This window comes from Triturus cristatus, chromosome 8, assembly GCF_964204655.1.
Source record: "Triturus cristatus chromosome 8, aTriCri1.1, whole genome shotgun sequence".
Lineage (NCBI taxonomy): Eukaryota > Metazoa > Chordata > Amphibia > Caudata > Salamandridae > Triturus > Triturus cristatus.
In genome coordinates, this window is record NC_140591.1 from 342732050 (window position 1) to 342748254 (window position 16205).

The 16205-nt window shown below is 48.2% G+C and overlaps 1 protein-coding gene across 4 annotated transcripts in view; it reads left to right on the forward strand.

The window, feature by feature from the left end:
- USPL1 (ubiquitin specific peptidase like 1) overlaps positions 1–16205 on the forward strand; it is a 352126-nt gene that overhangs the window by 81707 nt on the left and 254214 nt on the right. For all 4 annotated transcript variants that reach the window (XM_085621657.1, XM_085621658.1, XM_085621659.1 and 1 more), the window contains one exon: positions 14563–14688. In XM_085621657.1, coding sequence (XP_085477783.1) covers positions 14563–14688 — 126 coding nt within the window. The remainder of the gene's footprint in view (positions 1–14562; positions 14689–16205) is intronic.

Genomic DNA, 16205 nt, shown 5'->3' on the forward strand with positions numbered 1-16205 from the left:
ATACCAGTGGTGAGGGTAAAGGTGTATGAGCCCTGTACCCCTACAGTGTCTATGTCCATTCTTAGACATTGTAAGTGCAGTGCTGCCATTAAGAGTATATGGTGCTGGGAGTTTGTCATTACGAACTCCACAACACCATAATGGCTGCACTGAAAACTGAGAAGTTTGTTATCAAACTTCTCAGCACATTAAACCCACACTGATGCCAGTGTGTGATTTAATGGAAAATGCATGCAGATGGCATCTTAGAGATGCCCCCTGAAAACTAACCTACTACTAGTGTTCAGGCTGAGTGGCTGCTTTCAGCTGCCACCACCAGACATGTTTCTGGGCCCCTGGGTCGAGAGCCTGCTGCTCTCTGGAGCCTAAAACTGCACATCCTGGGACGAGGTGCCATGCCTTCTCCCCTGGGATGGGCAGGGTTCACAAAGGGGAAGCTTCAAAGGCTTGCCATCTATGTGAGCTTCCCCAGGCCACTTGCTGCTTTCAGCAACTGGTACCCACTGGTTCTGACCCCCACTTTGGGCGTGAGAAACTGCGGGAAAAACAAGTGAGGAAGAGAAGTGTGCCCACCGCTGCCACCAATGTAGGAAGCTGGCTCTGTATATATTATACCAAAATGAGGTATAGTGTGCACAGAGTCCAGTGGAACCCCAAAGGTAAGCAGAGTTAAAGTTAGATAGCACCTAACTCTCTATTTGTAGTAGTGTGGTCAAGCAGTAAGTTCAGTCTTTGAGTGTGTGAATTAATTTGCTGAGTGTGGACAACATATGCTTAACACTGTCCTCTGATACTGCCTTACTGCTCGACCACACTAACACAAATAAAAAGTGAGGTGCTATCTAACTTTACTTCTGCCTACCTTTAGGGTTCCACTAGACTCTGTGCACACTATACGTCACTTTGGTATAGTGTATACAGAGCTAGCTTCCTACACTAACACCTGAGCTTGGCCCCTACAAACGATCTACTTACCTGCGAGCAGTGTGGATCCAGGCATCCTTAGTCTCCATTGAAACACATTGGTCCGAACTCCGGTTTTGCCCTCTGCACCCGGCTGCCCCTGTTCCACTGTTGGTGCCGTTTTTGTACTCTCCTGACCCTTACCCCTTGCTGACCTTTGCTTTCAGTCCAATCCATCCACAGCCAGATAAGCAAACAGCCTTTCACAAGACTGTACAAACATAGCCATTCGAAATATCGGCCCTTTAGTGGTACTTAAACATCGTCCAATGAGACTCATTCAGCCAAGAAACTAGTGAAACATACAAAACAAAATTATATTCCATCTGAACAGGAACTCAGCAACTGCATGCAGTGTAATCTCCCTCTCCCTCTGTCTCTGTGTTGGGACCCAAAGGCTCTCACATAGGTCATACTACAACCACATGCTTCTCTCCATAAAATATGATTGTCCACTTGTAATTGCTTTGGACAATGCTAACAGTGCACTATGCAAGCGCCAGATAACATAACAGATCAACAGAAATGTTTGCCCTCCGTTTGCCTGTTTGAGATTCTAGGGGATGTAATATGAAAACGACCATTACTTCTATCACTGCTGCCATTTGCTTTATCAGCACACTGAATAGATTCCTCTGAAATATTCACTCATTATTATTTATGAAAACGTTGTTAAACACATGTTGAAAAATCAGCATATGGTGGTCGCAAATGTGTAGTAACCTACCAATTAAAGTTGCTGTTCCTTTATTACATCATATTTACTTATCAGCAGTGCTTAATTTGTGAATGTCACTGCCAGCGCCCTTCTCAGGATGCCACTGCAGCTTGCACCACCCATTACCAGTGCTGTCTAGGACAGTACCAACATAACTACTGACCATTGCACTCCTACATGTGCATTGGCATAGCCAATAGGTCTCGCCTTTGGGACCTTAGAAGTGTTTAGTTATCCAGCACAATATCCTTGGTGCAACAACATTAAGTGTTGCATGGCTAAACACTTGAGACATATTGGCTATGCCAATGCTTGTTTGCCCCCACATTTTGCTAAATTCCTGATGTGGTTTGACTGAGCGTGCCCTGGGTTCCTGCCAAACAGGTACCCAGGGCCTATGTTCTTTCCCTAAACTGCATTGCAAACAAAACCCAATTGGCACTCTTTGGCCACAGGTCAGTCCCTTGTAAATGGTACCACAGATACCAAGGGCAATGTGGCCAGGGAAGGCCAATAAGGGCTGCAGCACTTATTGTGCTACCCTTAAAGGCCCTGTACCTTTATATATACACACACACTGCATTTGCAGGCTGCGTGTTTTGTTGCAGAACAAAGTGAAGAGTCGACATGGCACACATCCCTGTCTCATGCCTACAACCCACTGTCCTGGCATAGATCAGCCACCCTCTAGCTGGGTGCACTATACCAGTGGTGAGGGTACAGGTGCATGAGCCCTGTACCCCTACAGTGTCTAAGTCCGTTTTTAGACATTGTAAGTGCAGTAATGCCATTAAGAGTAAATGGTGCTGGGAGTTTGTCATTATGAACTCCACAGTACCATGATGGCTTTACTAAAAACTGGGAAGTTTGGCATCAAACTTCTCAGCATATTAAACCCACACTGATGCCAGTGTGGGATCTAATGAAAAATGCACACAGTGAAAACTAACCTGCCACTAGTGTCCAGGCTGAGTGGCTGCTTTCAGCTGCCACCACCAGACATGTTTCTGGGCCCCTGGGTCGAGAGCCTGCTGCTCTCTGGGGCCTGAAACAATGCACATCCTGGAACAAGGTGCCAAGCCTCCTTCCCCAGGATGGGCAGGGTCCATGAAGGGGAAGTTTCAAAGGCATGCCATATTTGTGAGCTTTCCCAGGCCCTTTGCTGCTTCCGGCAACTGGCCCCTACCGGTTCAGACCTCCACTTTAGGCTGGAGAATCTGCGGGAAAACCAAGTGAGGAAGGGAGGTGTGCCCACCTTTGCCAACCCCACCCTTCAGGTGGGGGAGGCAATGTGAAGCAAAATTCTCAGTCCCTGCCATCTTGCAGATGGAAGGACCCAGCTAACCAGAGTGAGGCATATGTCCCTTCCCACTGGAGGGTGGCATAGTAGGGGGTGTACCCACCCCAATAATTAGTTATTTTCAAAGCTGCCTATGTTGTAAAACTTATTTTTAAAACCCTGCTTTTTGGCATGTTTCTTCATGATGGACCACTTCAAAGTTATATTCCAACGCTGATCCTAGAGTTAAAAGAATAGTGTTAAAAGGTAGGAGCATGACTATTAGCTGATTTTAACCCAAGTTCAGGATGGATTTATTTTTTTCATTTGTGGACCTCTCAAAATCACCTCTTTCAGGATAGTCTGAAAACCTTTCTTTTCCGCTAAATTTTGGATACATAGGTGTGTGTAGGTGCTGCTGTCAAATTTGCTGCGTGTCCTGAGTGAACCTGTGCTCGAAGTTTTAATCTAATCTTTCAAAACCCATGGTACATTGGATTCTAGTCTGTTCCTTTTGGAAAATTAAACTCAGGAACCTCTAATTGTTTTAAACACACATAATCTTGATCACTAGTTACCTGTGGTTGACTAGGTCAACAAGTGTAAAGAATTGTGACACAGTTTTATGGACCACCAAACCCATTAGACATGAGGGACTCTTATTTATTTCATGTTGCAGTCATCCCTCCTGTCTAATGGGTTTGGTGGTCAATAAAACTGCGCAACGAATTGACATAACCACATACACTGTCCAAGCGCAACAATGTGCATTTGGCTGCTTCTGGATATCGTGCAAGGCACTCTGAGCAGCATTTTCTTTATTACCTTCCCCCATATCTATCTTCACTTCTCACCTTGTCCTCCTACATCCACCCTCTCCTCCCATGGCATCTCCCAACCTTAACTTATCCCCTTCTGACCCCCTGCTCTCTGTTGCCCTGCTTGCTTCCATTTTTTCCTGTTCTCGACCTAGTTTCTAATTTTGTTCAGCCCTCCCTATTTGCCTCATAATTTTTATCTCCCTTTTCTTCCCTAATTCCCATCCTTTCTGTCTTCTGTCCTCTTGCATCTTTTCCTTACTCATCTCTCTCCTGCTCTCCCTTCTCTGCTTCTTTCTCACATGTCCTTATCCCTAGTACTTATCTCCCTTCTCCACTCTCCTTCCTCCTTTTCCCATCCTGATCATGCTACACTCAACCTTCCTTATTTTTCTCTTCACAATCACTGCTGCTACTTCCAGCTCCATTTCCCTATGCTTGTCCAGTTGTTTTCCTCTTCCTGCTACTCCCCATGATTTTTCTTTCTTTCATTCCTTCTTCTACCCCTTTCCTATTGCCCTCTTAAATCACGTTGTCCTCCCTTACATAGAAAGCTTCACCACTCTCCTGTTACACCTCTCAACTACTCATACCATCTTCCTACTTTCACCACTACTTGGCCTTCACAAATACCCCTCGCTCACCTGTGCTACTCATTACCCATTATTTCTCTTAACCTTCATACGACCTGAAGGTGGCATGAATGCCATCGTTCCTATTAGCTGTCCTTTACTGTGCATGGTTAGATTGTGCAAAACTGTATATTAAGCTTGCTGCTTAATGCCCATTACCAATGGTTACACTTGTGCAAGAGTACTTTGGTACCTCGTCGGCAGTAGGATTCACTCTAAAATGCAACTACAATAATGTACAAACGCCATCCTACCATTCACATCACTTTTTCCACTATGCCATGCACTCTTTGATGTATCCCTCTGCACCGCTCTGTACACCAACACTGGCCTGAGTCCTATTCTGAATACCACACCACAGTTTAAAAACCCCTCCACCCCTGGTTCCACAGTGCGTCACAATCTGCACAAGAGCTCTCCTACTGTAACCTACATTCCAAGCTGCTCCTCATCCTGCAGCCTACTTACCTTACTATTTACTGCCAAATCAAGCCTTCCCCCACAGTTGTACTCAAGTTTGCTTCAATATACAGCACAGTCCTCTACACACATTGTCAAATCTGCCTGCCCCCGAGTTTGGTGTACAGATTAAAGACCCAGTACTTACATTTCTACTTAGGTTTATACACATTTGTATGACCGAATGGACTATTTTTTTGTGCTTGGACTATTTAGCTGTTTCTTTGAAGATATACATTATTCAAGCATCATGCACTAATTCATCGAGGGTTTGTTTATATAAGATAAGTGACTTCTTCACTCTTTTCAGATAAATGTGTGTCTGTTCTGAAGAGTATGTGAATCTTAGAAATATCTAACATAATGGGTGTATTTGTAAAGCACACGATTACCCGTAGGTGTCCTGGCGCTTAATAACAGATGTTTATTGTTACCCAACTCAATGGTACTCATTTTATCGACCTCAGATGGATGAAAGGTTGAGTGGATCTGCCAGGATTTGAACCTGTGACCATGAGGTCGAACACAGGCCCCTGCAGTGGCTGCTTTAGTCCACTGAGCCACCAGACCCGGCTAATGCATGGGAATAGTGAAGCAGAGTTAAGTTGCATAGCTGAACCATGACACTATGAATAAGTAAACCCCTTTTGTTCCTTTTTAGGTCTAGCAAGCGCTGCTCTATGGGAGGCTTCTTGTGAGCACTCCAACTTCCTGTGTGGGTCTAGCAACTCCCACACATTTGATTGGCCTTTGCGTGTGACTTTCATTAATGAAAGCACGCAAATGGCCAAAGGCGGGCGCATGTCCCACCTCTTTGTTTACTGCCCACTCTCACAGCGTTTTGCTTGCGGGAGCGAGCAGCAGCGCGCAGGGTGGTATCTGCATCCCTTGCATTGCTCGCGCACCACTCGCGGTCTTCTTGTCTTTCCCGCGGGGCGGCAGATGCATTCCTGTGCCCGCCTTCACCACTCCTGTTGAGCTGCTTGTTTTATCAACTTGTTAACTTGTGCTTCCTTGTTATTCCACAAGGCAGGAGCAAACCTGTGCTACATGGGGCGGGTAGTAGCAGGAACGAAAGCATTAAAATACACTGTTTCAAACCTCAGCGGTTCAGTGGAGGTTTGTGCCCTCCTCGCTGCAAATTCTCTTTAATCTGCTGGGCAACGGCATCAAATGTATCTGCCTGTATCTCGCACAGTTCGAACGGTGATCTGGCGGGGGCTTAGCAGTGAAAATACCCAGCCCAACATACATCTCTCCTTCCCTGGCACTTTTCCTCCCCACGTGACTTATCTTGGTGAGGCAAGTTAGCTCAGTCTCCTTGGACTTCTGAGGTCAGTTCCGAAGTGTGGTGGGCAGCGGTAGGGCGAGTCTATCTATAATTGAGCTGACCGGTCTTCCTCTTCTTCGGTATGTTGGCTGGTTTGTTTCGTTCTCTGAAAGCTGATGGGCAATGGTGTCAAATGAGGTGTTCATGCCCCAAGCAGTTCCGACTCCGACAGCAGCAAATGTGATTTAGGACAGAGGGGACATAAGCAGCCAGCTCATTTTTTTTAGATCTTGCTGTTTTACAAGTGTTTAACAAACAGCTTTGCTCTTTGAGACTCCGCGCAGCAAATAAAATATTGGTTTATGGCATTTTTCAGGTTCAGTAATTTCTTTTTTTCCTCATAACTGCCAGCTTAGGTTACTTTATCTCCTCAACGAAAAACATTCAAATTTCCACGGAGTATCACAGAGCTGTTAATTAAGTTTTTCTCCTCTAACACTGGAAAGATGCGGGTCTGGTTGCGTTTAGCCTTAACTGTGAGTTGAAGGATCACTGAGTCCGCACATTAAATGGCTGCTATGGAATCGCTCGCAGGCATATGCAGCCATACAGATGAAAGCTACTGAAAGGAAATAACTCGATCCTCGTCTTTGCTGGGTTCGTTAAGCGCAACCGTACTGTAATGTTAAATTTGCCTTGCGTAGTACATCGATTTAGCCCCCTCCAGAAAGCTAACTGTGCAGCTTAAAGCATATAGCATTCATGACCTCAGAATAGTATATTACCTAGTTCTAAAAAAAAAACTGCTTTTGAGATGTGTACCGAACGGGCTCTTCTTATTTGTCCTCCCCATGCGGGTGAAAAAAGAATTCTAAACTCTGCAGCAGTGCCACCCTCTACTGTCTTTGATGTATCTTCGAAGAGAATCGTTTTAGTTTTGCAGCGTGAATCTTTCTGGATTCACTATGCTGTGCATTATTCCGCGATCTTGTGGTTGGGTCCGGATTCGTAGTCTTTTCTTTGTTTTTTTTTTTTTTTTTTTTGTAGCCCAGGTGGGCGTCGACGTCCACCATTTGGTGCACCTCCCGTGACGTCGTCGTGCTTCCTGCGGAAGTCCCACCTTTGGGGCGCCATCTTCAGATTCTTTTTTCCGCCGTTGGGTCTGGATCGTCATCGGGAAGCTCCAGAAGTTCACTCGGAGGAAGAAGGAAGAAAAGCGAGTTTCATCGATAGAATCAAGAGAAGACATCAGGAAAGAACAGAGTTCGACAGGAACGCGAAGAAAGAAGACCAGCGAGCCTTTTTCTTCGACAACCTTGGAGAATGCACGCTCAGAGACCCTGAGCGAAATGGACAAGACGCCATTCAAGTTCTGCCCAAACTGCCACCACAAGTTCGCGCAGAAAGACCTGCATCCGGTCTGCAACCTCTGCCTACCGGTGGATCATCAGAGTATCGACTGCAACGCCTGCTCAGTCTTCGCGCCGAAGACACTCAGGGTGAGAGAGAGGCAGAGGAGAGCCAACGCCAACATGGAGGGCCAAGGAAAACCCCCGACACTCTACGCGCTGGGCCTCGACACGGACGACGAGGACAACGTCGCCGAGGCAGCCGAAAACTTCACGGTCGTAGAGACCGACAAGAAGAAAGAAGACGAGGTAAGAGAATCGTCGAGCGCAAATCAAAAAACACCTCGAAAACACGAGGGTGACTCGAGAAAAACTGAGTCAAGGTCCACGAAGGGAGCCCCGGCGCCGAAAACTTCGACGTCCAAAGGGGGAACTTCGGACAAAAGGCCCAGCGGATCCTTACAAAAGGACTCCCTGGCGCAGAAAGACGCCGAAAGGCAAGGGTCGTCGAAATCATCCCATGAAACGGGCCGATCGACGCAGAAAGAACGTTCGACGTCGACGCAAGTTTCTTCGAAAAGGCCCGCGGTCGACGCCGAAAGCATCTCCGAAATGGAGAAAAAGAGGCGGCTCGAGGCCGAAATGGAGAACATCCTTCAAAGGAAGAAGGAGTTCGACGCCAGGATGAAGGAATTCAAGATTCCAACGGTTTCATCGGCGGACGTCGTCGAAGTCGAGGAGGAGTTCGACGCCGAAGGGCTGACAAGGGACCTCGAGGAGGAAGAGGAGCCCTATTATGAGGAAGAAGCCGAGGAAGAAGACCAACAATCGTTCTTCGATTCGGCGACATCTACCGGCAACGACGTCGAATGGCAAGATCTCGACACCGAAAACCCGGAGGAGGCCGTGGACACGTACCCCTCGAGGCCTTCGCCACCAGACGACATCGGGGTGTACAATATGGTGGTGAAGAGCGCAGCAATGGCCTTCGGCGTCAAGCTCGACGAGGAGAGGCCGAAAGCAGATTTTCTCGTCGAAACACTGCTCCCCATCCAGACTAGGAGCCAGTTCCTCCCCATGCTACAAAGCGTGATGAACCAGGGGAGAGAAGCCTTCAAGGAGCCTGCCACCTGTCGGTCGATCACGCCCAGGACAGAGAAAAAGTATAAACACTCCTCCCTGGACCCACCTTACATCAAGGGGAGCGTCACCGCAGACTCCATCATTGCCTCCACGGCCAGGAGAAGGGCCAACGTGCCAGCAACCTCGGGCCCACCTCCAGATAAAGAGAGCAGGAGAATCGACCTCACAGGCAGAAAGGTCGAGAGGAACGCCGCAATGCACTGGCGCATGGCGAATTCAAATGCACTCCTAAATAGACACCAGTACCAACACTGGGATGAAATGGGGGAGCTAGTAAAGCACCTCCCCGAAGAATACCGCCAGAGAGCCTCTCACCTGGTAGATGAAGGCAAGAACATCGCCAACTCCTGTATAAAGACGGCGTTGGATGGGGCAGAGACTTCAGCAAGACTCATGGCCATAGGGGTCACAGAAAGGAGGCATGCATGGCTAAGAATCTCGGGATTCAAACCGGAAGTGCAGAACAACATCCTGGGCACTCCCTTCAACGGAGAGACACTGTTCGGAGCAACGGTGGACGAGAAGCTCACCCAGCTCAAGAAGGAGAACGAGACAGCGAGGTCCATGGGGGCCCTGCAGCTGAGGGGAATGAGACGAGGAAATCCCTCGAGGAGACCCTACGGTAGGGGTGGAAGCCAACAGGGGACGTCGCACCAGGCGTTCCAACAAGGTCAGCAGGGCGAAGGTCACGGACAAAGTCAGCAGAAGCAAAGCTGGCAATATCAACCTCGGGGCCAGTCCTTTCGAGGGAGAGGGAACGGACGTGGCCAAAGGAGGAGAGGGGGCGATCAGCCCTCCTCGAAGTGACTCAGCACGCAAGAAGACGCCCACCCTCGTCAGGCCCCCAAGGGTGAGGCGCAAAAAGGTGTCATCAGGGGGAAGAGAAGATCCAAGAGCCTACGAGCATACGTCACCGGTAGGCGGAAGGCTGAGGTTCTACCTTCAGGAGTGGCGGCGCATAACCACAGACAAGTGGATACGGAACATCGTGCAGCACGGATACTGCGTAGAGTTGGAGAAAAGACCTCCAAACAGAAAGCCGAAGGGAAGACAGAGATCGGCCCAAGAACTGGCAATACTCAGAGAAGAAACACGGAAACTCCTGCAAAAGGGAGCCATAGAGACAGTGCCGTTCAGGGAACGCAACAAAGGGGTCTACTCAAACTACTTCGTGGTTCCGAAGGTAGACGGAGACCTCAGACCCATACTGGACCTCCGGTACCTAAACAAGTTCGTCAAGACACAAAGGTTCAAAATGACTTCACTGCAGGAGGTACTGCCACAGATAAGAGAAGGGGACTTCATGGTCACCGTGGACCTCAAGGATGCCTACCTTCACATCCCAATAAACAGAAGGCACAAGGGCCTCCTAAGATTCAACATCGAACAGGAACACTACCAGTTCACAACCCTGGCCTTCGGATTAAAATCAGCGCCAAGGGTCTTTACAAAATGCCTGTCGGCGGTAGCGGCACACCTACGAAAGCAGGGCATACACGTATACCCCTACTTGGACGACTGGCTGGTCAAGGCAAACTCACACGAGAAGTGCGAGAGGCACGCAAAACGCGTAACGGACACCCTCACAAATCTGGGATTTTCCATCCACTGGGGAAAATCATCGCTGGAACCGGAGCAGGTAAAGATTTTCCTGGGGGCACAGATCAACTCCCTCAAGAGTACAGTAGTGCCCAGCGACAGGAGGACAAATGCCCTACTGAAGGAGACGCAGCTCTACCAGAAGGGGCGAGCTCTGACAGTGAGGGCGGTGAGCAAGATGATGGGGATGATGGCGTCCTGTATCCAGCTGGTGCCGAATGTACGCCTGCACATGAGACCATTCCAGGAATGGCTGCAACAGCAATGGTCACAAGCAAACGGAAGTTGGGAGGATCTAGTGGTTGTTACGCACGCAGTGCAGGAGGAGATAACTTGGTGGAACAGAGACAACATAACAACAGGGAGAAGCCTGACACCACCAAGCCCAACAGTGACCATTACCACGGACGCATCGCAGATGGGATGGGGAGCGCACATGGACAACCTCAGAGTGAGGGGTCTATGGGCTCCGGCAGACGCGGTCCGCCACATCAACTACCTCGAGTTGAAAACAATACTGCTAGCCCTGAAGGCATTCCAGAGACACCTGTGCGGGCAGAGGGTGTTGGTGCAGACAGACAACACCACGGCGATGTTCTACATCAACAAACAAGGGGGGACACAGTCGTTTCCCCTCTCATCCCTAGCTCAGGAGATTTGGAGATGGGCCATACCTCTCAGGATAGATCTACTGGCAATTCACCTACCGGGGAAGGACAATGTGGAGGCAGACTGGCTAAGCAGGCAGACCTCAGCATCGCACGAGTGGGAGCTCAATGGCCAGGAAGCGGAGAAACTCTTCCGGAGATGGGGGACTCCCACAATAGACCTTTTTGCAACACGCCACAATGCAAAATGCCAAAGCTTCGCGTCCAGGCAACCAGATCAGCAATCCAAGGGAAATGCCCTATGGATAAGCTGGTCGAGGACATTTGCCTACGCCTTTCCACCGATACCCCTGTTGCACAGAGTGCTCGACAAGTGCAGAACCAGCAACATGACTCTGATCCTGGTGGCCCCACAGTGGGCGAGGCAGACATGGTTCTCACAGATTCAAGAAATGGCGCAAGGCAATCCGTACAGGTTCGAGCGAAGAAAAGACCTGCTCTCAATGCAAAACGGGGAGGTCCTGCACCCAGAGCCAGAGACCCTCAACCTAGCAGCATGGCTCCTGAAGACCTAGAGTTCGCACACCTAAGATTACCTCAGAGCACTATGCGAGTGCTACGGGAGGCAAGGAAACCTACTACAAGAAAGTGCTACAGCGCAAAGTGGAAGAGATTCACGGTGTGGTGCAGGAAGAAGGGCCTGCACAACAGAATGACAAGAGACTCAACGGTGCTGAGGTACCTCACACACCTTCTAAAGAGTAACCTCTGCTCGAGCTCCCTAAGGGTGCACCTAGCAGCGATCGTTGCCTACACCAGAGGTGAGAAGGGTGGAAGTTTCTTCAGCTCGCAGGTGGTGAAGAGATTCATGGAGGGAGCCAAAAGAATGGCACCCCCGAAAAGGTTGCCGCCGCCGGCATGGAATTTAAACGTGGTTCTGACGGAGCTCATGAAGGCGCCGTTTGAACCCATTCACAAGGCCAATCTACAAATGTTGACGATGAAGACTGCCTTTCTAGTGGCCATAACCTCACTACGCAGAGTGAGCGAGCTTCAAGCACTAACGCTACAGGAGCCCTACATTCAAATTCACAAGGACAGGGTAGTCCTGAGGACGGACCCACACTTCATGCCCAAGGTAGTGTCGGCGTTTCACATGAATCAGAGTATACAGATACCGAGTTTCTTCCAAAACCCGACTACTAATGCAGAAAAGGCCCTGCACACCCTCGATGCCAGAAGAGCGGTGATGCACTACATTGAAAGAACCAAAGAACTCAGGAAGTCGAAGCAGCTGTTTGTGTCCTTTGCTACTAGCTTCATGGGTAGACCAGTGACCAAGGGCACCATCGCTAGATGGATTGCCCTCACTATCCAATTCTGTCACAAACAGGCGGGACAGGAGCTAACGGAGGGGCCACAAGCTCACTCCACAAGGAAGAAGGGGGCCACAGTTGCCTTCCTGGCAAACACGCCCATCCAAGACATTTGTCTCGCAGCAACTTGGGCATCTGTGCACACGTTCACAAAGCACTACTGCGTGGACATTCAAATGAATAAGGAAGCACAGGTCGGACAGAAGGTGCTACAACACATTTTCAACGACCAGCGATCATCTTCCACCCAGCCACCACAAAAATAGGAAAACCGCTACAAAATCTATGCACAGCATAGTGAATCCAGAAAGATTCACGCTGCAAAACGAAAAGTTTCTTACCTGTCGGTGTAGTTTTGCAGCTTGAAGATCTTTCTGGATTCACTAGCGAACCCACCCACCTCCGCCAGGAAGATGAGGCTGGAGGAAGAGGGGGTGAAATGGATAGGATCAAAAAAGGTGGATACGTACAGAAATATGGACAAAAGGATTAATCAATCGCCTAGGGTAAAAAAAAAAAAAAAAAAAAAAAAACAGGGAAAAAAGAACCCGAAGATGGCGCCCCAAAGGTGGGACTTCCGCAGGAAGCACGACGACGTCACGGGAGGTGCACCAAATGGTGGACGTCGACGCCCACCTGGGCTACAAAAAAAAAAAAAAAAAAAACAAAGAAAAGACTACGAATCCGGACCCAACCACAAGATCGCGGAATAATGCACAGCATAGTGAATCCAGAAAGATCTTCAAGCTGCAAAACTACACCGACAGGTAAGAAACTTTTCGTTCTTTCACAGTCATCATTTCAGAACTGAAGCATTTCATTATATCCAACAAAGCCATAGTTTTTGCTTATTTATCGTATGCAACTAACAACCATTGACAAAGCCAATAGTGCTGGCTTGTTGTAGGTGTAATCTTACTTGCTGCAGAATATATCTGGATGTAACGACAGTAGCAGCATAAAGCACAGGTTTTTAGCTTACATGTTCTTAAGCCACGACCTTAATTACATCGGCCACGCCCCTTTATAGAAACCCCCTGCGCCCAGCCCCACGAGCCCCTCCATTGTGGGAGGGAACACCCACAATGTTGATGGGGTGTAGCAAAATGGGCTTCTCCAATATAAAATATTTTCACTTGCCAAAAACAAACAAATGTAAATTGGTGGTAACGTGCTTGAGATTGACACTCCTATGTTCAGCGGTAGAATTGCTACATTTGCACATGTAGACATTTTTAGAGATTTGAGTATTCCTGGAAATACATAATGGTTGCTAATTTTCTAGACCCCTTCTCAAATTATTTTAGACATCTAAACAAGTCAGATGTGTTCCAAACACAGGAATAATCAGACAGGAGCAAAATTCGACATTTTCAGTTGCTTCTTTGTGTGCAAGACGTGTTATCGCCCCTTTTAAAATGTTTTCTCTGCTATTATAGGAGAGTGCTGCTTGGTGGAGCAATTGTGAAACTCCTCGTTTTTACCTGCATTTTTATTTTGAATCTTTTAAATAGTTTTATCTATGTTGGTGCAATTGTAAGGAAATTAAAAGTGTTTTTAGTCGACGAAGCCCTGAGCACTTTACACAATCTGCAAAACTCCTCAGTTTAAACAAATCTGCACTCTTCTCTTTGAATCTTGGCATCTTTAAAAAATTTGCTTAATCTATTTTGGAGGCATTTTGAGGGAAGTGAATGTGGTTTTAGTTCTACGGGGGAAACGAAGCGCTGAACACTTTAGCCATCGAGTCCTAATCGTAGAGTTGCCTTGGGTGGTTGGTGCTCTAGTGGTTGCACTACTCCTTGTCAAAATACTTTATTTCGATCAGACAGATCAACAAAGTAAACCAGCATTGGCATAGCCAATAGGTCTCGCCTTTGGGCTCTTATAAGTGTTTAGCCATGCAACAGTTGATGTTGTTGCACCAAGGATATTGTGCTGCATAACTAAATACTTACAAGGTCCCAAAGGCGAGACCTATTGGCTATGCCAATGCTTGTAGAAATGGGTTATCCATACACAGGGCTGGAATCATCCAGTCATGGCCTGCTGAGACATGCCAAGTTTGCGTAATGGGATCATAAATTGTACTTTGTGTCATGTATGAGTATTTCCTAAAATGATTCTCAGCTTAACAATTTGAGATATTCACAAGCATGTAAATTTATGAACTAGTTTCAGGTAAACATTTTAATAATCTAAACAATTATGGCATGTGTCAAACCTTTGGTCTTTACTGTCGGAATTTATTAACCTGCCCAGTGTTTATAAAATTGCAAAGCATTCACAGTTCATCTTAAACATAATTTCCATAGTGAATAATAAATTGTACCATTTCTTTTGAACAGATGCAGAAAGGCTCTAACTACGTTTACAAGATTAGTACCGGAATGGCACCCACTCCATGCTGTACATATTGCTCCATGCAACAACTGCCTTGCGCAGTCTCAACGAAGAGAGATGATATTGGAACAGTAAGTTTCAGACATTTTATTTGAATTTAATTGACTATTTGGTCACATGATTGCTTAAATTGATTTAACACAACTCTTTATCTAAACTTGAGGGTCATTCACAAATACGTAAGGGTTGTATGGCAAACTTCAGCGTCATTTAATTCTTTACCTGTAACAAGGCATATTACCTTCATTTTCCCAATCATGCTTTAGCCCTATTAAGTACCCTAACTAGGGGGGGGGGGGGCATGCATCAATCCAAAAGGGCTGCCTGAACTGGGAGCGCCACTTACCAGCCCACAATATCAGACCACATCCATTCTTTTATGTGACTGATTGCTGCCTCATATTATCTGGGGGCCCTGATGAGATGGACTCTTGCCTCCTGGTGTTTGTATCGCTGGTGTACGACCCTTACGGCTGCTGCTGGAGGCGTGGTGGGAGCCACATCCAGGCAATTGTGGATTGAGGCCAATTTGGCAATCAATAGATCGAGGCCGCTGGGGAGTCCACGATTGAGCAAACACCGAACTTAGGGTGAGGGGGACCCATGAGCAGTGTGTGGTGCTGTCCTATGACGTGAAAGGGCACTGGAGGAGGTGCTCCATGGATAGCAGACAATGTAGGGCTTGACCCATCTACGGAAGCGGGTTGACCTGGGTTACCCCCGTAAGCTACCCACCTGTGCTGAACTTGGGGTCGGCTTGGCAGCTCTTTCCTTTGTCTGAGGCCGAAAACACTGCGACTGGGTGATTGAGGGCACGGTAGCCGGCTTGGGCTGGGGGACTGCCTGGGCTGCTGTTGGGTGTGGGGGGGGGCTGTGAGGCCATGCTGGGTGGACCCAGACGTGTCCCGGGAGCTCTTGCTGGGGGCGTGTGTATGACCCGGATTGCCTCTGCAGGTCCTTGGTGGCACTGACACTTGAAGGAACAACGTGCCTGCGAGAGCACTTTTCACTCATGCTATGAGGGTTGGCCTCTTGCACTTCTGACGATTGGGACCCCTTACATCTAGTGCAGCTTCCTTTACGGTGTTGTTTTTGCCCTGGATAACTTAAACGCTGTACAGATTAGTCTCTGGCATTGATCGCCCCTTGATGTGGCTTGTCTGCCCTGACATGCACAGCGCAGGCATTCGGCGTTCGGGCCATCTACAACTGTTAGCCTTGAGCCCTACCCCACCATCCCCTACATAATCTACCTGTCCTGCTCCTGTCCCTTTGCCTTACACACCACCTTTGAGGCTCTAGAAGCAGGAACTGCTTGTAGTGACCAGGCTCCAGCTTGACTGGTGGCGTGGTGGGGGTCAGGTGGGGGGGACAGCTGCTCGGTGCCTCCCTACCTCTAATGCAGCGCCGGACCCCCATTGCTCTAACCCACTGATCATTGCCTACCTGTTGATGCCATCACATACCCATTGGTGGCATATACACTCGCCGCTAACCAGCCTGAAGTGGAAATTATCATTACGAATAGCTAGTCACTGGTGCCAAATCTGGCCCCTTCTTCCTACCTGGAGACCTAGGGGCCCTGCCT